The sequence below is a fragment of the Lithobates pipiens genome, unplaced genomic scaffold (genome assembly GCF_037356315.1).
Source record: "Lithobates pipiens isolate NorthernLeopardFrog02 unplaced genomic scaffold, aLitPip1_a1.2 Scaffold_1, whole genome shotgun sequence".
NCBI classification, from domain to species: Eukaryota; Metazoa; Chordata; class Amphibia; order Anura; family Ranidae; genus Lithobates; species Lithobates pipiens.
This window is the reverse complement of record NW_027507685.1, coordinates 137,721,312-137,744,959: the sequence shown is the minus strand read 5'-3', so window position 1 is coordinate 137,744,959 and position 23,648 is coordinate 137,721,312. Positions and strand designations below refer to the sequence as shown.

Genomic DNA, 23,648 nt, shown 5'->3' with positions numbered 1-23,648 from the left:
GTGGGAATTGCTCCTCTGCCAGCGCACGCAAAAGCAGAATGCAGCATTTCTCGAAGCAAGGTCTGGAAGTGCTCCATTCTGACAGCCCTCTGATGGTGGTAACATTTTCGCCATTTTTTGTTTGTACTGGGGGTCTAAATATGTTGCCACCCAGTACTGGTCCTTGACCCTTATGCTTTTTATACAGGGGTCCCTGTTAAAACACTGGAGCATGAAGGCCCCCATTTGCACTAAACTGGAAGCGGTGTGGTGGCCAGGCTCCTGCTCATCATTCAGGATAATGTCGTCATCCTCGTTCTCCTCTCCCCATCCACGCACAACAACAAGGATCCCAGAAAGGTTTAAAGCATGCTCTTCTTGCTCCTCCTCATCTGCCCCGGCACCATCCTCCTCTGACTCCTCTTCAGACTCCTGTTGTTGACTTGTCTCAGATAGAGTAGGTCCCCCTGGGAATTCATCCAGCATTGCGACTTCCTCATCTTTCCGCTCCTGCTCCTCCACTGCTTGATCAATGACACGGCGCAATGCATGCTCCATAAAGAAGGCATAAGGTACCATGTCACTGATGGCGCCATGGCTGCGACTGACCAGTTTGGTGATCTCATCAAATGGCCTCAGAAGTCTGCATGCGTCGCGCATGAGCAGCCACTGGTGCGGTGAAAAAAACCCCAGCTCCCCAGAACCTGTTCTGCCGCAGAATTCATACAGGTAGACGTTAACTGCATGTTTCTGCTGGAGCAGCCTATCAAGCATATAGAAGGTTGAGTTCATTCGTGTCGGGCAATCGCAAATAAGACGTCTGACCGGCAGATTGTGTCGCCGCTGAATGTCAGCAAGGCGAGCCATGGCCATGTAAGATCTTCTGAAATGGGCGAGATTTTCCTTGCCTGCCGCAAGATGTCCTGGACCCCAGGGTATTTGACAACGAATCGCTGCACGACCAAGTTTAAGACATGTGCCATGCATGGCACGTGCGTAATTTTGCCCTGTTGCAATGCGCTAAGCAGATTGGCACCATTGTCACACACCACTTTACCAACTGTCAAATTGAGCAGTGTTAGCCACTGATCTGCCTGTGAATGCAAAGCTGAAAGGAGTGCCGGGCCAGTGTGGCTCTTGGCTTCCAGGCACAACAGACGCAGCACGGCATGGCAACGTCTCACCTGGCATGTCAAATAGGTTCTGGGGAGCTTGGGTGGCGCAGCGGAAGAGACGCTAGCAGCGGAAAACGAGGAGTCAGCCGAGGAGGAGGATGGAGTAGGAGGAGGAGGAGAAGAAGAGCCAGGCCTGCATGCAATCTGTGGCGGTAAAACCAAATCTACACGGATGCCACAGGTTACATGCTTGACGGCCGTCAGAAGGTTCACCCAGTGGGCAGTAAAAGTGATATACCTTCCCTGCCTGTGTTTGCTAGACCACGTGTCTGTGGTCAGATGTATCTTGGCACCGACACTGTGTGCCGGAGATGCATTCACTTGCCGCTGAACATGGCCATATAGCTCTGGGATGCCCTTCTGTGAGAAATACTTCCTCCCTGGGACCTTCCATTGTGGTGTTCCAATGGCCACAAATTTTCGAAAGGCCTCCGAGTCCACCAGTTTATATGGCAGTAGTTGGCGGGCTATGAGTTCTGACAAGCCAGCCGTCAACCATTGGGCAACCGTTGTTTTTTTATGCTCGAACATTTGGCCCACGGAAGCCTGCATTTTTGCAGAAAAACGTGAGGACGGCATGATGGAAGGTAGAGTGGAGGACAATTGTGAGGAGAGAGGAAAAGGAGAAGTAGAAGTAGAAGACGAGGCTGGACGGTGAGAGCCTGGAGTGTGGCTTTGTGTGTTCCATTGCTCCCACTGGGCTCGGTGATGGCAGCTCATGTGCCTTCTTAAGGCAGTCGTCCCTAGGTGAGTGTTGGGCTTACCGCGACTTATGCGTTGACTGCAAAGATTACAGATGGCAACACTATTGTCATTAGTGGACACATTAAAAAAAGCCCACACTGCGGAGCCATGTGCCGGCGTCCTGGGAGCGCCAAATGTGACCGTACATGGTTGATGCCCTGCTCCTGATACATTTGCGTTCTGCTTTGTCCCTCCTGTGCAATCTAAGTTCTTCCTGCTTCTCCTCCCTATCTGCTGGTCCATATCTCCCTCTAAATTCCCCTCCTCTTCCTCTCTTGTGGGGACCCATGTGGCATCATCGACGTCACCTTCCCCACCACTATAATTAGAGATCTCGCAGTAGGCAGCAAGAGCGGGGACAAACCTCCTCCTTGGGCTGATCTGGGTACTGTCGTCAGACTGCTGAGCGGCGGTTGTTGCTACCTCCTCTTCCTGATCCAATGCCAAGAGTGGCTGCGCATCGGAAATATCTTGATATGGATCAGAAAATAATTCCTGTGACTCAAGCAGAAGGTATATGGTGGTGCTGGTGGTAGTGTCTTTGGGGGTGCACATAGCAGAGAGTGAAGAATAGTAAGGCTGAGTGAGCCACTCAACCAAGTCTGGTGCATCCTTTGAAGTAATCGCACGCACCTTCTGCAATTTGCCACTTTGGCTCAAGTCTGTTGCTCCTGCCCTACCCCTACCACCCCTGCGGAAGGGCCTGCCTCTTTCTCTACCTGTCATTTTTTCAATGACCCTGTGACAAATGTCTATAGAGAAGTACAGTATGTATGTGGAAGAAGGTATATAACACCCCGCTTCAATCTGTTGTTTTTGGGGGTCACTGGTCTATCACACCAGTTATAATACTTTTTTTTAATTGCGTTTTTCTTTGTAGTATCACTGCAGAACCGCTTAGCAGTCACAATGCTGCACAGTGGAAATGCACTATACTATGCTTTCTATATGTGCAAGTATTTTATGCGTGCATTACACACCTATATACTGCACACCAAATAGTACACCTACACCAGACCTTACAAGGACCTTTGTGGACCTAGCAGCTAGTGATTTGCAGACAGTACCTCAGTCCCTACACTGATAAAGGACTGCTGCTCAATAGGGCAGCAGTCAGCAGCAATGCACCAGCACCCTATATATTGTACACCTATACCAGTCCTTACAAGGACTTTTGTGGACCTAGTAGATAGTGATTTGCAGACTGTACCTCAGTCCCTACACTGATAAAGGACTGCTGCAGAATAGGGCAGCAGTCAAGTATAATATTCTTTCTATATTTGGAAGAAAGTATATTATACGTGTACAACCCTATATACTGTTCACCTATACCACTCCTTAAAAGGACCTTTGTGGACCTAATTGTAATAGCTAGTAATTAAATGACTGTCCCTGCTGCACACAGCATCCTGTCCCTCCCTGCACTGACAAAAGACAGGCTGCTGCAATCACCAGCACAGCAGTGGACTGAACCCTATATACTGTACACCTATACCAGTCCTTAAAAGGACCTTTGTGGACCTAATAGTAATAGCTAGTGATTAAACTGACTGTCCCTGCTGCACACAGCGTCCTGTCCCTCCCTGCACTGACAAAAGACAGGCTGCTGCAATCACCAGCACAGCAGTACACTGAACCCTATATACTGTACTACACCTATACCATGCCAGTCCTTAAAAGGACTTTTGTGGACCTAATAGCTAGCGATTTGTGTCACTACAGTCTCTCCCTGCTCCACACAGCGTCCTGTCCCTACACTGAAATAAGACAGAATGTAAAATGGCCGCCAGATCAGGTCTATTTATAAGGTAGGGGGAATGTCCAATTGTCCATGTGCTGAAATGTCTCAATTGGCTGTCCTGTACCCCATGATGGATGTGTTATCATGGGTCAAAGTTCTTTCACACTGTAAACACATGTGTCTGCCGGGCGAACAGTGGCAATAGTCCGCCTATTGGGCGAATCGTGAACACGCAAAATTCACCGCAAAACGACTGCCGCGCGAACAGTTCGGCCATCCCTACAGTCAAGTATATGTTAATTTTTCTGGATTACACTACAAGGAAGTTGTCCTCATCATTGTTTTTGAAGTCAAGTTGAACACCCCATAATCCCTATACCCTATCCAAGTTGTTTTCCACTATAAAACAACAAAAACGCCTAGTGACTGATTCCTTTACTCTGAATTAGAGTTGAAAGTGCATGTTGTCTGGCTGTGCAGGAATAGGGAGACTCAAGATCCAGTGGCTACTGTGGGGGGTAGCCCTACATATAGTTTAAATGCCTCAGTATCTCTAATATCACGTACACACGATCGGAATTCTCGTCGGAAAAAGCTCTGATGGTTTTCCCGACGGAATTCCGATGGAATTCAGCTCAAGCTGTCTTGCCTACACACGGTCACATGAAATTCCGATCGCTTATAACGCAGTGACGTACAACACGTACAACGTGACGAGAAAAAGGAATTTCAATAGCCAGTAGCCAATAGCTTCTGTCTCGTAATTGAATCTGAGCTTGTGTGATTTTTGGCGTGTCGGAATTGCATACACACGATCGGAATTACCGATAGAAAGTTTTTCTGTTGGGAAAATTGAGAACATGCTATCAATTTTTGGCTGGCGGAAATTCGGACAGCTACTATCCGATGGAGCATACACACGGTCGCATTTTCCGATGAAAAGCTCTCATTGGTCTTTTTCTGACCGGAATTCTGATCGTGTGTACGCGACATTAGCCTCATTGCAAGTACTGCCTTTCTATTGTGACCATTTGATTTGACGTTCCACTAGGTATGTTTAGTTCCATCTTTATATCACACAGATGGATTTTATTTGTGAAGGAAGGGTTGCCTAATCTTCATGCTTGTGAATTAGTTATTCGTTTTGCAGATCTGCCTTTAGTTTGATGCTGGCTTCTCCGTGGCTTCTTCCAAGAGGACAGTTGTATTAAGGTTCCTCACATAGTGTGCCTTTAGAAATAAGGCAGAACAGACTGGTGTGAAAGTATGCTGGCAAGGCATTATGTAGGCTCATATGAGAAGAAGATGTCTCACCTATCCCCTTTAAGCCACAACTTAATGGCTCACCCCATTAACAGACAACCAAGGAGAAAAGAAACAGAGGGATTTTGTTCCAAAAGAGGGACAGTCCCTCCAATTAAGGACAGTTGGGAGATATGTTAGTTTGCTTTCACCAAATTAGCCATTCCATATAAAGGGAACCCTGGATCAATATGTAACTATGATTAGTCAACCTTTCATGTAGCACTAAGGTGTAACCATGTACAAGTTGTATGATACAGATGTTAAACACACTTCTTGTTCCAGGTGGAGTCACCTTTATATGTCACATTATTGTTACTCGGTATGTATATTGTGGAATGTATGGTTATTTGATTTGGTTCTTTCACAGTTATCTCAGATAAGGATTTTGTGGAATGAAATATTTCAATGCTCCACCTGAGATGCCTACTGTTCCAGTCTGTACAAGGCTTATCTATGGAGTGATGGTGTGATTGAGTTAATCAATAGTCCAGTAAATGGTGGAAGTGTGTAGATAAATCTGGGTGGAGGCTTCCAAATTGTTATATAAAGGTGGTTTGCAAGTAACTCTACGTCTAGGACCATAAAGCAGAACATCGTAAGCCATCATGTGGTCGCTGGCTGTTGTTGTGACATTGGCTGTGCTCACCTTTGGTGAGGCTGCAGGTAGGTCTATGGATAATTTAAAGATAAAGCTGGACTTAAACTACAATATTAAAGAGTTTTTTTTTTCTTTATCAGTGATGGAATGCAATCCTCTCTTGAACCTTTCATTAATTAAAGACCCAGTGTGATTTGTCTTAACAGGTTTTGTATTTGTAGGTTTTTAGAGGTAGGTTTCAAGCCATTCTTGCAGGAAAAAAAAAATGTGAAATTTAGAACCATCAAAAACTTGAAGTGGCTGTTGAAAGCCATGCTTTTCTCAAAAACTTACCAAGCAAGCAAAGAATCAGCAGAATAGGCTCTATGGTGTTCATTTATGGCATTTTATACTCCCTTATCTGTAATTGAGATGAGGTGTAGTCATTTTAAAAAAATATTCAAATTTAGAAAATAGTGTATTTAATGGGTAAATGTGCATATACAGTACAGTATACTACTGAATTATTTTGTGCATGAAAAATATGAGAGGGCTGTAGAGCAACCCTTTCCTTTCTTTTTTCTCCCCTCTCCCTTATTCTTTTTTGTGTCCTATTGTTATGGAAATTTCAATAAAAATTGAGATTAATAATAAAAAAAAAAATTAAGAAAAAGGATCAACATTACATTCGCTGTTCTTGATTGGTTTTATTCACCAGTTTCAAATAGCAAATTATTTTTCTCGAAGGCCCATTAAGCTATCAAGCTTGCTTTTCTACATTCACATTGGATTTTACCCTCATTTACATCTACTGGCATCTAATACCCGATACCTAATGTCACAGAATGTTGCAATTCCTGCAAATAGTGGGCAAATGCCATTGACTGAGGTTGAATCCAATCATGGCATTGCATTTGGATTTATTTATTTTTACTTTTCATATTACATTTTTTGTTATTTAAATTTATTAATGATATTAATATTTTTTAATTTGTAATATCAACGCATACATATTTACATACGCAAATGCTTATTTATGGAAAATATACATTTTATATCATTTAATTTTACATTTATATAATTATTTTTTTAGAATCAAGATGTTGTGACATACCTGATGAATATTATGGTAAGCTTTATTTCTATTTTAATTACTTAAATATGGGCAGATAATTTATTTTTTGTCGGTAATGAGACCATACCATGAGCTCTGCAAAGAATGATAAAATTATTATGTTCAGGTCTTCCCTTATCCAGTGAGATCTGCAATCTTTTTGCAGTTTTCGTACTTGATGTATTTGACTAGTTTGGCTTGAGCTATATACTTGCACAGATGCCATTGAATCTGGAACATTCTGTACATAAAATTAATAATTTACAGATTTCAGTAACAATCGGCAATCGATTACAATTAGTTTTACTGTAGGCTAAGCAAAAACAATATTTTATTGGTTGTTATGGGGTAATGCACTTTGCTTACTTGCGTAAAACATGAATGTGATTATTTTTTTTGTTGATACAATGGACAATTAAAGAGCCTGTACAGACTCGTAGGAACACAGTAGATAGGAAATATGACTTACAAATAGGTTTCCTTTGCCACTTGCCATACTATATGATAGTTGCTAGTTTTCCAGGAAAAAAAAAATCGTATTTCAGGCTGGGTTCACACCGCTGCGGCAGCGAGAACCGGATGTGATTCGCACCACACTGCAGTGCAAATCATATCCGATCTCTGTGCGATGCGAGTTCAGCCATACAGATAGTATACAGATAGTATGGCTGAATTCGCATCGCACCCGCCGCAAACTCGCACGAGACCCTTTTTTTGGTCCGCAGCAGAATCGGATCCCATGGGTGTTCACACCATGCGATCCGATTCCTGTCGGAGTTTGCAGATCGCACTGCGATATGCGAACTGATCTGGGGGTGTCATTAACGTTTCACTGACACTCCCACCAGTCCGCATAGGGCAGTGTGAACTGCTGGCGGGAGGCATGCGATGCGGGAAAACGCTGCGGATTCGCGGCGTTCCCGCATCGCTCCGGTGTGAACCCAGCCTTAAGGCTGATGGTCTTGTGCCAATGGGAGAGATTCCATTCCAAACTCATTTACAATTGAAAGCAGTATTGAACCCAAATCAAAAACAATAATATATACTGCAGCTTACCAGCCCTTAAATGTGCTGGCTGCATTCGTTTTCTTATTTTAGGCATTTCCCCTTTATTATTATGCCTCAACAGAGACACCTTTGGACAGCAGCATTGTCAGTCTTTGGAGATGGTAGTGTTAGACTAGCAGATTTAGATGGACTTGACTTGACCCCTAACTATAATCTAATGGACCCAATTGCCTTCTGAAGTCACCTAATTAGTAAATAGAGTCCATCTGTGTGTAATTTAATCTCAGTATAAATACAGCTGTTCTGTGAAGCCCTCCGAGGTTTGTTAGAGAACCTTAGTGAACAAACAGCGTCATGAATGCCAAGGAACACACCAGACAGGTCAGAGATAAAGTTGTGAAGCAGGTTTAGGTTATAAAAAAACATTCCAAGCTTTGAACATCTCATGGAGCACTGTTCAAACCATTATCCAAAAAAATAGAGAGTATGGCACAACTGCAAACTTACCAAGACATGGCCGTCCACCTAAACTGACAGGCCAGGCAAGGAGAGTATTAATCAGAGAAGCAGCTAAGAGGCCCATGGTAACTCTGGAGGAGCTGCAGAAATCCACAGCTCAGGTGGGAGAATCTGTCTACAGGACAACTATTAGTCGTGCACTCCACAAATCTGGTCTTTATGTAAGAGTGGCAAGAAGAAAGCCATTGTTGAAAGAAAGACATAAGAAGTCCCGTTTGCAGTTTGTGAGAAGCCATGTGGGAGACACAGCAAACATGTGGAAGAAGGTCCTCTGGTCAGATGAGACCAAAATTGGCTTTTTTGGCCTAAAATCAAAACACTAAAAACTAACACTGCACATCACCCTGAACACACCATCCCCACTGTGAAACATGGTGGTGGCAGCATCATGTTGTGGGGATGCTTTTCTTCAGCAGGGACAGGGAAGCTGGTCAGAGTTGATGGGTAGATGGATGGAGCCAAATACAGGGCAATCTAATGCCGCGTACACACGGGCGGACTGTATGGCGTACTTAGTTCGTCATACAATCCGACGGACAGTCCGTCGTACTTTCGACTGAACGGACTTGACCACACACGGATGCACAAACAGTGGGACGAAGGTTCACTTTCCAGCAGGACAACAACTCCAAACATACAGCCAGAGCTACAATAGAATGGTTTACATCAAAGCATATTCATGTGTTAGAATGGCCCAGTCAAAATCCAGACCTGAATTAATTATCAATACTAGAAAAATAAAGATATGATAATGTACCATCGTCCTATCAATTTAAGAGAAAAGTGCAGCAAATTTGAGGCAACTATGTACTTTCATGGTACGGTAAAAACTCACATATGCATTTGTATAAAAATATAAATTTATTAAGACAAAAGAATGATTAAAATGGTCCTATAGAGAGAAAATACAATACACATATACTTGGATCTCTGAAAAAGAACTGAATAAGTAGACATGTATCCATCCATGAGGGAGGGATCAAAAAGTGTCCTAGGTCAGTTTAACCTCAAAAGGGTGGGAAAAAGGTTGAAGAGGAGGGGTCTGTAGCACCAGAGGGGCAGGTAATTATAACATGTTTGTTGTTTTAAAAAAAACAAGACTTTACAATAAAGCTGCACGATTCTGAATAAAATGAGAATCACAATTTATTTGTTTAGAATAAAGATCACAGTTCTCTCACGGTTTTTGTGGTGTAACATCATCTTTCACATTATACAAAAAAATTGGGCTAACTTTCCTGTTTATTTTTTCTTTAATTCAGTGAAGTGTATTTTTTGCTAAAAAATTGCGTTTGAAAGACCGCTGCTATAATACAGCGTGACATAAAATATTGCAACAACCGCCGTTTTATTCTCTACGGTCTCTTCTATATAAATATATACAGTATACAAAGTTGTACAAACACTTTAAGGGCTAATTCTCGCTATATAGAGTGCTTACCCCCTAAGCATAAATTCCCCCTCCTCCCAGGACAAATCCACTCCCCTGCTGAATATGCCCCATCAAGCACACATCTTTGCCCCCCCAGCTCAAATCCTCTCTGTCTCTCTATAAATGCCCCCGGAAACAAATCCCCCCCACAAAAAACACTCCTCTTAGCACAAATCCTCTACCCCTCACATTTCCCTCCGAGTGCACCCCCCCCACACTGCAAATCCCCCCTCCCAGGACAAGTTGCCCCCCCCTTCCTTCCTAGCACAAATCCCTTCCCTACAAATTTTCCCTCGTAGCACAAATCCCCTCCAGTCATCTCTACTAGCACAAATCCCCCACCCAAAAAATATCATCTAGCACAAATCCCCTCCCCCCAGACCACATCACCCGTTCTAGCATGAATCGTCTTTCCCCAACCTTTCTCCCAATACAAATCCCCCCAAATCACCTTTCCTAGCACATCCCCCAAATTCCCCTCCTATAACAAGTCTTACTCCCTGCTGCCCTTCAAATTCCCCCACCCAACACAAATCTCCCTCTCTCCTCATGGCGTCCCCGCACCCCAAATGAGACCACAGTGCCCAGGGCAGCTGCCCCTCAGTCATATTAAACATGTTACATGAACGATCCCTAATGAGAAATCTTAATCTTACAAATCTTCATCCTAGGTGCAAAGAACTGCAAGGAGCTCCAGGAGAAAGGAGCGGTAATCAGTGATTGGTACACCATATACCCCGAGGGGGAGAAGCCAATGAAAGTGCTCTGTGATATGCACACCGATGGCGGTGGATGGATTGTAAGTCCAGTGCTAGGCTGATATTTAAATTGTAGAAATAAAACTAATATCACAATGACTAATGCAACAGTAAATCAAGATCTATTTACCTTAGTCCTCGTCTTGTATTATTTTAATTTTTTTGTCAACAGTTTTCCTTTTATTATAGATGTTGCCATAGAACTCCATGCAGGTATAAAACACTATTAGCTTCTGTCCATTCATTTTACATGTTTTACATTTATTTTTATATACAACTGGGGACAGAGAAGTGATGCCGCTGTAGTCCGTAAGTCTAATGCCTTGTACACGCGGTCAGACATTCCAACCACAAAATCCGTCTGATTTTTTCAGATGGATTTTGTCCGAAACTTGTGTTGCTTACACATGGTCAGACAAAGTTGTTGGAAAATCCGATCGTTCATAACGTTGTGACATTCGTTACGTACAACGGGACTACGTTCAGACTAGTAGCCAATAGCTTTGGTCTCGTAATTTGATCTGTGCATGCGTGGCACTTTGTCCGATCAGAATTCTCTACAAACGATCGGAAAAAGTCAGCTTGGATTTTTTTTGTCGGAAAATTTTAGATCCTGCTCTCAAATTTTTTCCGTCTGATTTTCCGAGGGAAAAAGTCAGATAGAGCCCACACACAAAAATTTTTGCCTGGAGGGTGACCTAATATTTTCTGTTATGCCCTGTACACACGGTCGGAAATTCCGACAGAAAAGGTGCAATCGGATCGTAGGACAGTGGCGGTGCGTCCATAAAGGGCGCAGGAGCACCATCTCCTCTCTCTTATCACCTCTCTCTCACCATAGATAGATAGATTCATGCATTGCATGAATCTATCTATGGTCGCCGCTGCTGCCCCCTATTCGGGTGCCGGGCACCTGAATTACAGTGGCGGTTTTTTTAAGCACTCGATTAGAACCATGGGCTCTAATATGCATACTGCTTACAGCTGTAGGCTCTAATAGGCTTCCAAAATGGTAAACAGCGGGTGCAATGCTGTGCGTTCGCTGTTTACCCAGTGTTGTGTTAGGAACACTGACCGCCTCTCAGCCAATCAGGTGCTCGGGTCTGGTTACCTGTCACCTGATTGGCTGAAACAGCAGGCGCTGTGATTGGATGCCTGGTAAAGAGAACCGGAGACATCGAGGCGCGTGGACGTGGAGGACGCCACCGTGACCCGACTCCCAGGCGATGTACACTGGCAGCATTTGATGGGGCACAGTAGCAGCAACTGATGGGCACACTGGCAGCAATTGATGGGGCAGAGTAGTGGCAATTGATGTGGCACAGTAGCGGCAATTGATGAGCAGACTGGCAGCATTTCATGGGCACACTGACAGCAATGGATGGGCACAGTGGCATCAATTGATGGACACACTGGCAGCAATTGATGAGTACAGTAGCTGCATTTGATGGCACAGTGGCGGCAATTTATGGGTACAGTGGCTGCTTTTGATGGCACAGTGGCTGCGCTTGATGGGCACAATATTTGCGCTTGGCACAGTGGCAGCGTTTGATGGGCACAGTGGCTGCGTTTGATGGGCACAGTAGCTGCATTTGATGGGCACAGTGGCTGCAATTGATGTTTTTTTTCCAGTTTGTGTGCGCCCCCCCCCCCCCCAAAAAAATTTGGAGCACCAGCTGCCACTGCCATAGGGGCTGCTGAAAGTTGTGGTCCACCTGTCACCCTGCCAAGCCCGGCATTCACTTCCCAATTACCTTGAAGATAATGAACAGTCCATATGCTTGTTTTTGTTGTTTTTATTGAGGTATTTGAACTTGGATAGGGATGGGACTATATGGAATGCCCAGTAGAATTTCAGAACAGTCAATTTGGGGCAGAACCACTATTTGTACAAGACACTTCTCCAAATTCCCCCTGCACAACACTTGCTTGCAGACTATTACTCTCTCTTCCTTCTGCACAACATTTGACTCCAGGCACAGCTAGTACATGGTTGGGCACAAACTGACTTAGTCAGGCCCTAGAAGTTGCCTTTTGCAGGCAAGGACCATGGGTCACTTTTAGTGTAGCAAAAATGGTAAGTCTTTAATGATAGCTGTCCTATGGTGGCTGTAGATGCCCGAATCCACTGCCCTTGACATCACAGTCCTTACCCATCCCAGACTGCACACTCCCAGTCCTCTCAGGCATGCCTCCCCAGTTCTTCTGCCACTAACCGGCCCTTCTGGCCTCACACACACCGGTGGATCCCTCCTGAAGACTTTCCCGGGAGTACTAGCTCCCGCTGTCCTCCTTTACTCCTCTCTGTGCCTTCTGTCCAGATCCTTCATGAGTTCTTGAATGGATCCTTCCTGCACCCTAGCCCCAGGCTGAAGGTCACCCCCCCAGACTGGGGAGTGGCCTCAATGGCCTTGACAGCCTAGCACTCCATCCTCAGTTCTTCCACCCGACAACAACCCCCAGATAGGCTGACCCTGGGTATATAAGGAGGCCTACCCACTGCCAATACAGGTTGGGGATTGGTCAGGGTTCCTTAGAACACCCCAGGCAGCTCCACCTCTCTTCCCCTTCTCTCTTCCCCTCCTCTCTTCTAGAATCCTCTAGAAGCCAGAGGGAGATAACTGAGAAGTGATACTATCTGAGTCACCAGCCTACTCTGAGCCACTCCCAGCCCACACAGATCAAAATGTATTCTTCTCCTCGGTCTTCATGAGGGAATCGGCGGGGCTTCAGTAACCAAAACTGCACTGTTTATCCTCGTGACACATCACAGGATGCACCCTTTTGGCTAACAGAGGACAGAATTAGAATCTGATTAGGGAAACTTAACATTAATAAATAACTGGGACCGGATGGCTTGCACTCGAGCGTACTTAGGGAACTCAGTCAAGTAATTTCCAGACCATTGATCCTAATTTTTACTGACAGTCTACTGACTGGAATGGTACCAGCAGATTGGAGAAAAGCCAATGTAGCACCAATATTTAAAAAGGGCCCAAACTACATCCCTGGAAATTACAGACCAGGTAGCCTAACATCAGTAGTATGCAAGCTCTTGGAGGGGATGAAAAGGGACTATATACAAGATTTTAGTCATGAAAATGGTATCATTAGCAGTAATCAGCATGGATTCATGAAGAATCGTTCTTGCCAAACCAATCTATTAACCTTCTATGAGGAGGTGAGTTGCCATCTACATAAAATAAAGCATTTGACACAGTTCCCCATAAACATTTACTGTACAAAATAAGTTCAGTTGGCATGGACCATAGGGTGAGTACATGGATTGAAAACTACAAGGGCGAGTTCAGAGCGTGGTGATGAATGGGGAATACTCGGAATGGTCAGGGGTGGGTAGTGGGGTTCCACAAGGTTCTGTGCTGGGAACAATCCTATTTAAATTGTTCATAAACAACCTGGAGGATGGGGTAAACAGTTCAATCTCTGTATTTGCAGACGATACTAAGCTAAGCAGGGCAATAAACTTCTCCACAGGATGTGGAAACCTTGCAAGAATATCTGAACAAATTAATGGGATGGGCAACTACATGGCAAATGAGGTTTAATGTAGAAAATGTAAAATAATGCATTTGGGTGACAAAAATATGAATGCAATCTATACACTAGGGGGAGAACCTCTGGGGGAATCTAGGATGGAAAATGACCTTGGAGGTCCTAGTAGATGATAAGCTCATCAATGGCATGTAATTCCAAGCTGCTGCTAACAAAGCAAACAGAATATTGGCATGCATTAAAAAAGAGATTAACTCCAGGAATAAAGCGGTAATTCTCCCACTCTACAAGACTCTGGTCGCACCTAGAGTATGCTGTCTACTCTAGGCCACACCTAGAGTATGCTGTCCAGTTCTGGGCGCCAGCCCTCAGGAAGGATGTACTGGAAATGGAGCGAGTACAGAGAAGGGCAACAAAGCTAATAAAGGGACTGGAGGACATTAGTTATGAAGAAAGGTTGCGGCCATTGAAATTATTCTCTCTGGAGAAGAGACACTTGAGAAGGGATATGATTTCAATTTACAAATACTATGCAGGTGATCCCACAATAGTGATAAAACTTTTTTGCAGAAAGGAGTTTAACAAGATTCATGGCCACTTATTAAAATTAGGAGAAAAGAGGTTTAACCTTAAACTACGTAGAGGGTTCTTTACTGTAAGAGCAGCAAGGATGTGGAATTCCCTTCCACAGGCGGTGGTCTCAGCGGGGGGCATCGTTAGTTTCAAAAAACTATTAGATAAGCACCTGAACGACCACAACATACAGGGATATACAATGTAATACTGACATATAATCACCCACATAGGTTGGACTTGATGAACTTGTAAGCAACAAGTGTCAGAAAAAGGCCTGGCCAGCAAGTGGTTAAAAAGGTTGAACATAAGGGAAAAAATCTACAGAGGAGACCAAGCAGAAAAGAAAAAAATCACTTAAGACTTTTAGCTAAAGGCTCGGCACATAAGCGTTCAAGTGAATCATTTTAGTATGCATAATAAGAAAAGAATACCTATGCTTTAAAGCGGGAGTCCACCGGGACTCCGCGTTTTTTTTTTTTTTTTAAAAGCCAGCAGCTACAAATACTGCAGCTGCTGACTTTTAAATAGTGACACTTACCTGTCCAGCGCGCCCGCGATGTCGGCACCCGAAGCCGATCGCTCGCTCGGCTGCCGGGTCCCGCCGCCATCTTGGGTATGGGAATCAGGAAATGGAGCCTTTCGGCTTCATTTCCCGGTTCCCTACTGCGCATGCGCGAGCCGCGCGGCGCAATCCGGACGGTCCCCGCTGCCTCTGGGAGCTGTGTGTTTCCCAGCAGGCAGCGGGGCACTTGCTGAAGGGGGCGGGCGCTTGCGGAACGGGGGCGTAACGTACGCCCCGTTCCGCAGAGAGCTAGCCCGGAAGTGGGTGCAGTTACCTGGATTATCCAGGTAACTGCACCCCCCTCCCCCCTGAAAGGTGCCGATTGTGGCGCCGGAGGGGGGGGGGATTCCGATGAGCGGAGGTCCATTTTAGGGTGGACCTCCGCTTTAAAAAAGCATTGTTGCTGACTCTTTTTTTGTATAACTTTCAAAAAACAAGCTGTAAGAAAAAAATCCAACAAGTCATAAAATGATGATTATTTCTTTTTACCTGTAGGTGTTTCAGAGACGTTGGGATGGCTCTGTGGATTTCAGCCGGAACTGGAGTGAATACAAAACTGGATTTGGTAGTCGTCAGGAATTTTGGCTGGGGAATGAGAAAATCCACAAGCTAACAACCCACGGTATTAGCTCTTAACTCTATTCGTACAATGATGAGTCTCTAACGCGTACACACAACCGGACTTTTTGGCGGACTAGGTCCAACGGTCTTCCCGACTGACTTTCGGCAGCGTTCCAACGGACTTTCCGAACGAACGGACTTGGCCACACACAAGCACACCAAAGTCCGACGGATGCGAACGTGATAACGTACGACCGGACTAAAATAAGGAAGTTCATAGCCAGTAGCCAATAGCTGCCCTAGCGTCGGTTTTCGTCCATCGGATCAGCATACAGATGAACGGATTTTTCAACCGGACTCGAGTCCATCGGAAAGATTTGAAACATGTTTTAAATCTAAAGGCCGTCTGATTTTTAGACAGCAAAGGTCCGATGCAGCCCACACATGATCGAATTGTCTGGTGGATTCGTTCCGTCGGGCCTAGTCCGTCGAAAAGTCCGGTCATGTGTACGCAGCATGTGAAAGGGAACTGGAGACACTGATATAAAGGGGGGACTGTGCTGTAAAGGGGGGCTGAGGACAGACTCTGTGAATATCCCCCTTTTCCCAGTACCTGGAAAAATTGGCTGCCATGAAACTGGTCTCTGGTACTGCTTAAGAAGGTAATAGATCAGAGGAGCAGACGTGTTGTTTGTTCATATGCTCTGGTCATACAAAGCCCTCATTTACTTCCTTGGTGAATAAAAGTGCAGGACAAACCTGCTTGGACTGTTCCTGGGTGTCCCTGTCTCATGCTCACCTATACTCCAGTGCTGCAATGTCCCAGAACCCCCACTGGTTGCTGATATCTTCAATCCGAGAGCTTTCAGGTATTGATCCCTAGCTGTTTTAATTGCCTGGGCCACATGCTGGTGAATAAAGCATCTCCCACCGTCCACAGCCAGGCACACAGAACACTTCTCTTCTACCTCCAGCACAATCTTGCTCGTAGAACAACTCCTAGGATCATCTAGCACTGTATAGACCAATTGCAAATGCCCTTTACAGGCAGGGACCATGATCCCTTTTGGTAGTGTAGAAACTTTTTTTTTTTTATTAAAGTTCCACTTTAAACCATTTTCAAACATGTCTTTCCCTTCTCCACAGGTAAATGGGAGCTGCGTGTTGATCTTCATAGTTTTGATGAGGTAAAACACTTTGCAAAATATTCCTCATTCAAGATTCTGGGAGAGTGTGAAAAGTACAAGTTATGGCTTGGCTCTTTTACCGGAGGAAGTGCAGGTAAAGAACTAGAATCTTTTATTTACACCTATTCAAAAAGCTGTTTCTAGCATGCAGAGGCTCTAGAGATCATCCTCTAAAGTGCTCCCCACCCACTACTACAGAGTAAAAATATGACAGCGAACCCAAAAGAATTGCAGAGGGAACATGTTAGCTCCCTCAGCAGTTACTGGATGTGCTTCATTCTAAGGTAAGCATTTCATAATCTGGTAGTATGCAATAGATACTACCAAATTATGCTATTGTGTTGCAAGGTTTTTTGTTTTTTTCAGCTGTTTACTACCGCTTTAACTCAGGCCTGCAGGAAGAATGTGTCCTTATTTGAAAATACCCACCCTCCCCTCCTCCAGGGGAAAGAAAAAATGCCCATGAAGACTCATGGAATGTATGGCATCATTTTTGCCCAGGCCAGAAACCAGGAAGCAACTGAAGAAATGTAAAAAAAAAAAATAAAACAAGCAAATATAATATACAGTATGTTCCTATCTATTTACTAATACAAGTCGTTTAAAGTGGTTGTAAACCACTGTACAACCACTTTTCCCTATAGGGTCCCTTTCACACTGGGGCGGTGGGTGCGTCGGCGGTAAAGCGCTGCTATTTTTAGCGGTGCTTTACTGTCAATTGTGGCCAAATTCTTTGCCAATGCTTGGCCAATGCTTTACTGTCCAATTCGGCCAATAGCGGGCCGCTTTTACCACCCTGCTAGTGGCTGAGAAAGGGTTAACACCACCCCAGCGCTTTGCCCGTGGTATAGCCACGCTGCCCATTGATTTCAATGGGCAGGAGCGGTGGAGTAGCGGTATATACACCGCTCATTCACTGCTCCAAGGATGCTGCAGAATTTTTTTTAGCGTCCTGCCAGCGCACCCCTCCAGTGTGAAAACCCTCAGGGTTTTCACACTGGTGACACAGGAGTGGCTCATTCAGGGCTTTTTGCAGGCACTATTTTTTATCACTGTAGCACCCACAAAGCGCCCCAGTGTAAAAGGGGTCTAAGGGGGTCTAAGTTTATAATAAGGCTTAACTGTAGGTACTGGAAATATCTCCTAAACCTGTAACACACAGTCCCGCCTCTGCCATCGGCATTGGACCAGTGTTCTGTCTATCACAGGAGCTGGTCCAATGCCGATGGGGGAGGCGGGACTGAGCGGTGTAAACCCCATGCAAGATTGTGAACAGGCCCTAAAGCCCTGTACACACGATCAGAATATCGTACAAAAAATACCGCTTTCGAAACGATCGTACGATAATCTGATCATTGGTACACAGCTTTCATGCGAAATTTTCAGAACGGACAAACACAAAAATTTTTGATTAATCAGTACAGTTTTCATTTGAAAATACAATACAATACACTACACCACTTCCAAATTTTTATTCTGTTGTAGCAGACTTTGCATACTTTAGTAACCTATTCGTTTTTGATATGGAGACAATTATGCAAAAAAAAAAAAAAATAAAAAAAAAAAAAAAAAAACGGACGATCATTCCTCCGATAATTTCATCGCAAAAAAATTAAATTAGGTCCTGGCAGATTTACGATTTTACGATGTTGTTGACCCTGACACAATCCAGTCACTTCCTACTTCTAGGTTTTCTTGTGACACCTCTAAATTAAATTTCATATATTTTCATTATTATTATTGTGTTCCTGTTAAATAATCTGTTAATTTTTTTTTTTTTCCCAGGTGATTCACTGAGTCAGCACCATAACATGAAGTTCAGCACTTTCAATGAGGACAACGATGAGAGCACCGCCACCCACTGTGCCCAATTGTTCAAGGGAGGCTGGTGGTTTAAATCTTGCCACTCTGCCTTCATGAATGGCCAGTACCTGAAGGGAGAACACAAGGAATCTTTTGTTGGCATCAACTGGCAAACTGGCAGGGGTGAATACTATTCTTATGCACATGTAGAAATGAAGATCAGACCCATTTTTTGAACCCCTGAATTCACCAATTACACAGAAGAGCTTTTCAAATATACAGTGCCACATATGATTTAAACCATAAGACTAGAAGAATTAAATATCCACTCTACTACAATTCTGAAATGTCTCACTGGAGAATGGGGGTTGTAGTCTGGATGGAGACTGCCTGCCATGTTTCTTCTTGTTCTTCTATCATGATATATCACAATATTACTGTATACCTAGTGTATTTCTGATGACCTCACTGAACATCATAGACATTCTCATAGACTATGACTGGGAGAATGCCAGTGATGTCAGCATGATGTCATCTTGGAAACACTCACTCTGATTTCATGCATGAATTTTACCAATAAATAAAAATGTTGCTTCAAATAATTAAAAAAGCATATTGATTTGGTGGATTTGTCCTTGGGGGTTTCCCCCAACTAGGCTGCTTCCAGAAATGCTCCCAGGTGATATATGTAAGGAGCAGTGGTCATCCTTGTAGATATGGAAGAAACAGAGTAGCAAGGGTGAAGGTAACACGTTTCTTTACAAAACATAGTATCACTTACATTGATAAAAAACTGTGTGCACCTCACTGTGCAGAGAGGTGGATGTCAGCATGACCATAAAATTTCACAGAAATGCTCAGGGATCAGTAAGCCATATAGCCAAGTAGCAGAGTCAAGAGGGATTACCCCTAGCAGGGTCCACTGCAGCTCTAATTGCACTTCTACTCTAACAGGACAATCAGTTCAGTGTTCAGTGGAGGATAGACAGAAACATGTTTGCCAGTTGCGAAGGTCAGTTTTCAGTCTATGTAGCAGGGGTAGAAAATTGGAAGGATACAGGTGTGCCAAGTCCGGAGAGATGTCGATGCCCAAATATCGTATTGATTTGTCTGCCCAATGAAACACAAAAGACGTGTGATATTAGAGCCATCTCTTATGTAGCACAGAAAAGGCTCAAAGGGTCAGAATAAAAATAAGAGGAGACAGGGGGCAGCCCTGTCTCATCCCATTCGCAATTGTGAGTCAGAGCGCCATTCATTTACCCTTACCCTTTACCCTTACAGCCGCCAACAGGGTGGAATAGAGAGATAGAATCCATCTAAGCATATTGGGGCCTAATCCAATGTGGTCCAGGGTGGCCCGTATAAAATGCCAGGCCACCCTGTTGAAGGCCTTTTCTGTGTCTGTTGAAAGCAAGAGAAAGGGCCTTCTGGTGGAACGGACCGTGTGGATAAGATTGAAGACCCTGACAGTGTTGTCCCTTCTCTCATCGGCACGAAACCCACCTGTTCTAAATGTATTAATTTCTGGATATGCAATAAAAGTCGGTTTGACAGAATTTTTGAAAAGAGCTTTAATTCTACATTGAGGAGCACAATTGGATGGTAATTTCCACACTAGGACAGGTCTTTCCCTTCTTTGGGTATAAGAGATATATATGCACTCAATGAATCCACTGGCATTGAACTATCCCCTTTCAGGGTGTTGTAGGCTGTCAAGAAATGTGACATCAGAGAGGTTGCGAAGGTATGGTAATAAGTCAGAGTGAAATCATCAGCCCCCGGCGCCTTCCGTGGTTTTGTTTGAGCTAAGGCTACATGAAATTCCTCAGCTGTAATCTCAGACTCTAAGAAGTCTCATACTTCATCCGGTAATGTGGGCATGCCAGAAGCTCTGATGTATTTACTAGCTGACTCCGTCTTGGCTGCTGTGGTTTCAGCGGACTCCCCTCAGTGCAGGTTATACAATTTCTGATAAAAGTCACAAAATTCCCCTGCTATATCCTTAGAGGTATGTACTTTGGTTCCCTGTATAGTTGTAATATATGGGATGAAGGTGTGCTTCCTCAGACCACGTAGAGCTCTAGCAAGCATTGAACCCGGTTTATTTGAGAATTCAAATAGGGAGCGTCTTGCCCAGGTCAAGTTTTGAGCAGTCTTTTGGTAGAGCAGATTTTTCAGCTCCTCTCTGGCCTTCAGTAGGCCTTGAGATGAGCTTCTGCCAACGTATGTTTGTGTAGTAGCTCGAGAGAGAGCACCTAAGATATTAGCGAATATATCTGACTAGATCTTTCTGGCTTCTTTAAAGCTCCCATCTGTATCAAACTGCCCCGTACCACACATTTGTGCTCTTCCCATATGGTCATCGGGCTCAGTGACAGGTCAGCATTTTCAGAGAAATAGTTTGAGAGAATTTTCTCTAATTCACTATGTACTTCAGGGATTTGTAGCAAAGATTCATTGAGTTTCAAAGTCGGGGGGGGTTAGGGGGCAGCCTCCCAACTCAAGGTCACATGGGTTGGGGCATGGTCAGAAAAGATATGAAATCAATCTGAGAGGAGGAAACAAGAGGTAAGTCCTTCTGCTGAATCAGGAAATAGTAAATTTTTTAATATGTGTGGTACACAGAAGAAAAATAGGTGTAGTCCCTATCCTCTGGGTGCATAATTCTCCATGGATCGACCAGATTCAGACTAAACAATTCAGCTTTTAGTTTTTTGAGATAGGAGAAGGAAAGGTGATATGCCCCTCTCGAGACATCAAGTAACGGGCCCCTATGCGAAATTAAAATCCCCACCCAACAGAAAGATACCCTCACGGAATTCCAATAAAAGAGTTAGAGACTGCAAGAAAGTGAGGTGGTCCAAATTTGGAAAATAAACATTTACCAGGGTCACTGTGGTATTTCTGATTTTCCCTTTTAGGAGCAAGTATCTGCCCTGGGGGTCTGCATGTTCCTCCAGGAGGGTTCATGGGACCGACTTTGCAATCAAAATACTGACCCCTTGGACTTCGACAGAGGGTTCATGGTATGCACTGGTAAAGTCTTGATTATAAAGCATGGGGACCGCTTGTTAATGAAAGTGGGTCTCCTGCAAGAACGCCACCTGGGTGTGAAGTTTTTGGAGATCAGAGAGAAGTCTAGATCGCTTCTCAGGTGTGGCCAGACCTCAAACATTGAGGGATGTAAATTTAATCCCGTGGTCAGAATGATGTGGAATAGTCGTCACAGAAAATGCCATGCTGATCGCACGCACTTGAGAGTATGACTGAAAAACAAAAAAGGGCGGGGGAGAGGGAAGGGAAAAGAGAATAAAAGGGGGAGCAAGAAAATAAAGGAGAGAGGAAGAAAGCACCAAAGACAGGAAAAGAAAGAGAAATGTATAAGGTGCTCTAGTGTTGCTATACAGAGCCTGGCGCAAGTATGCATGGCCTATATGTGGGGAGTGGAAGACTGACCCTGTAAAGCAGTGGGAGACGTGCTGTCGCGTGAGAACCCGTGATGGGAAAGGCTAGACTGGGACCTCAAGTGTGGATAACAGTTAGGGAGTACCTCACTCAAAAGTATTGACCCAATAAGGAAACTGAGTGGCTATTTGCCCCATTTAATATGTATCTTGTGCAATCACTATCGGCTCGAATGTAAACTCAGTGGAACAGAACATAACAAATAATACGAAAAACTCAAAACTCATAACACAGCGTTCCATAACCTTCCGGGGATAACCCACCACATGCCCTAGTCACATGCCAGGGGAAAACAAAAAGCAAAACACCTGCGATGTAGTGACGGGGGAGGATGTAGCAAGTCAGTCCCCATCCAGCCCCAGAATAGAACAAGGTAGATCAGACCTTTTTGTCTATGTGAAAAAACATAACATGAAGAATGTTCTAAAGGTTCAGAGCTGAGCAGGCCATACACTTGATTAGCAAACCCTTGGCCCAGTTTGAGAGGAAAAAAGATACATAGAACCTGTCCAATTCCAGGGACATCAGAGCCCACGGTCATCTCATCCCAAAGGCCACTCGGTAAGCCAGTTTCAATTACAGTTCAGGTGAAGTCGGTGTGCTCCTGGGGTCAGCTCTTGGTCTGGAATGCTGTCATTGTCTTCTCGGTCGTTGGAGTCTCGAAGATGCAGGATGGGTATTACCAATTGTGATTGGAAAATCCAGCCAGTCAGGGATGAGTACCTCTGGGATTTCCAGGAAGACAAAAAGATCTGGAGGCTTGTCAGGCCAGCGCAGAATGAAGGAGTCGCTTCCTTTGAGGACTGCAAGATGAAAAGTGTGACCCCATCTGTACGTGATGCCTGCATTCCTAATGGCTTTCAGTAATCGACGTAGCACACCTCTTATCCTGAGAGTAAGTCAAAAAAGAAAAGCTCATATAAGGGCTACTCCAAATGGTACCCTTGAGCAAAATGATGGAGGGGACTATTGCGGTACCCATATATAGTAATCACAGATAATAAAAATTTATATCACATTTATTTAACACATTTTTAGAACAACATAAAATATACATCAAAAAACAGCAATGATTATTGAACAGGTCATTCAATACAAAATAGTGGGGTTTACAATTGTTACAAGAGACCACACTGGTATGTGGAGACATGTTGGTGAGGGGTTGGACATATTCCTCGACCGGTTTTGCGGCTGAATGCCGCTTCCTCAAGAGGCGTCACCCATAACATCTATAAAAAGACATAATCCTTAAGATCATTTCATCAAAATTTAATTCTATACTATAAAAAGCAATTACTAAAACAATTTTTTGCACTGGAGTATTTAGCTAAAAGCTGGAAAATTCAACCCTTTGTGGCAGCAGGCGGCAATATTTGAGACACCCTACGTTAGGGTGACCCCCTGGGGCGGACACGGGGGGGCAAAGAACGGAGAAATAAAAGCCAGCTATAAATAAAATAAATAATAAGACGTGGATCAGTTTAATAATAAATCTCAATCACTATTAAAATGCCCATGGATAGAAGTAATGGAAGAAATGAAGGAGTTAATTTGTAGTTAATGAAAACACCCAAAAAGCCATACAAGACACCAGTGTAGTCCATGGGCCAGAGTAGGTAATGATTT

The 23,648-nt window shown here is 44.1% G+C and overlaps 1 protein-coding gene across 1 annotated transcript; it reads left to right on the top strand.

Annotated features, from left to right (window-relative positions):
- The first annotated feature begins 5,464 nt into the window (after nucleotides 1–5,464).
- LOC143975252 (ficolin-2-like) lies at nucleotides 5,465–19,164 on the top strand. The gene is made up of 6 exons (XM_077477461.1): nucleotides 5,465–5,607; nucleotides 6,615–6,650; nucleotides 10,266–10,393; nucleotides 15,499–15,625; nucleotides 16,711–16,845; nucleotides 18,537–19,164. The coding sequence occupies exons 1-6, from the start codon at nucleotides 5,550–5,552 to the stop codon at nucleotides 18,788–18,790; spliced, it is 738 nt and encodes a 245-aa protein (XP_077333587.1). The 5' UTR covers nucleotides 5,465–5,549; the 3' UTR covers nucleotides 18,791–19,164.
- The last annotated feature ends 4,484 nt before the right edge of the window (nucleotides 19,165–23,648 follow it).

Bases quoted from the DNA above. Each gene is read 5' to 3' on its own strand.
- LOC143975252 (XM_077477461.1), top strand. From the start codon at position 5,550: ATGTGGTCGCTGGCTGTTGTTGTGACATTGGCTGTGCTCACCTTTGGT. The intron at 6,651-10,265 runs GTAAGCTTTATT...TCTTCATCCTAG, and splicing joins CATACCTGATGAATATTATG to GTGCAAAGAACTGCAAGGAG. The intron at 15,626-16,710 runs GTATTAGCTCTT...CCTTCTCCACAG, and splicing joins CCACAAGCTAACAACCCACG to GTAAATGGGAGCTGCGTGTT.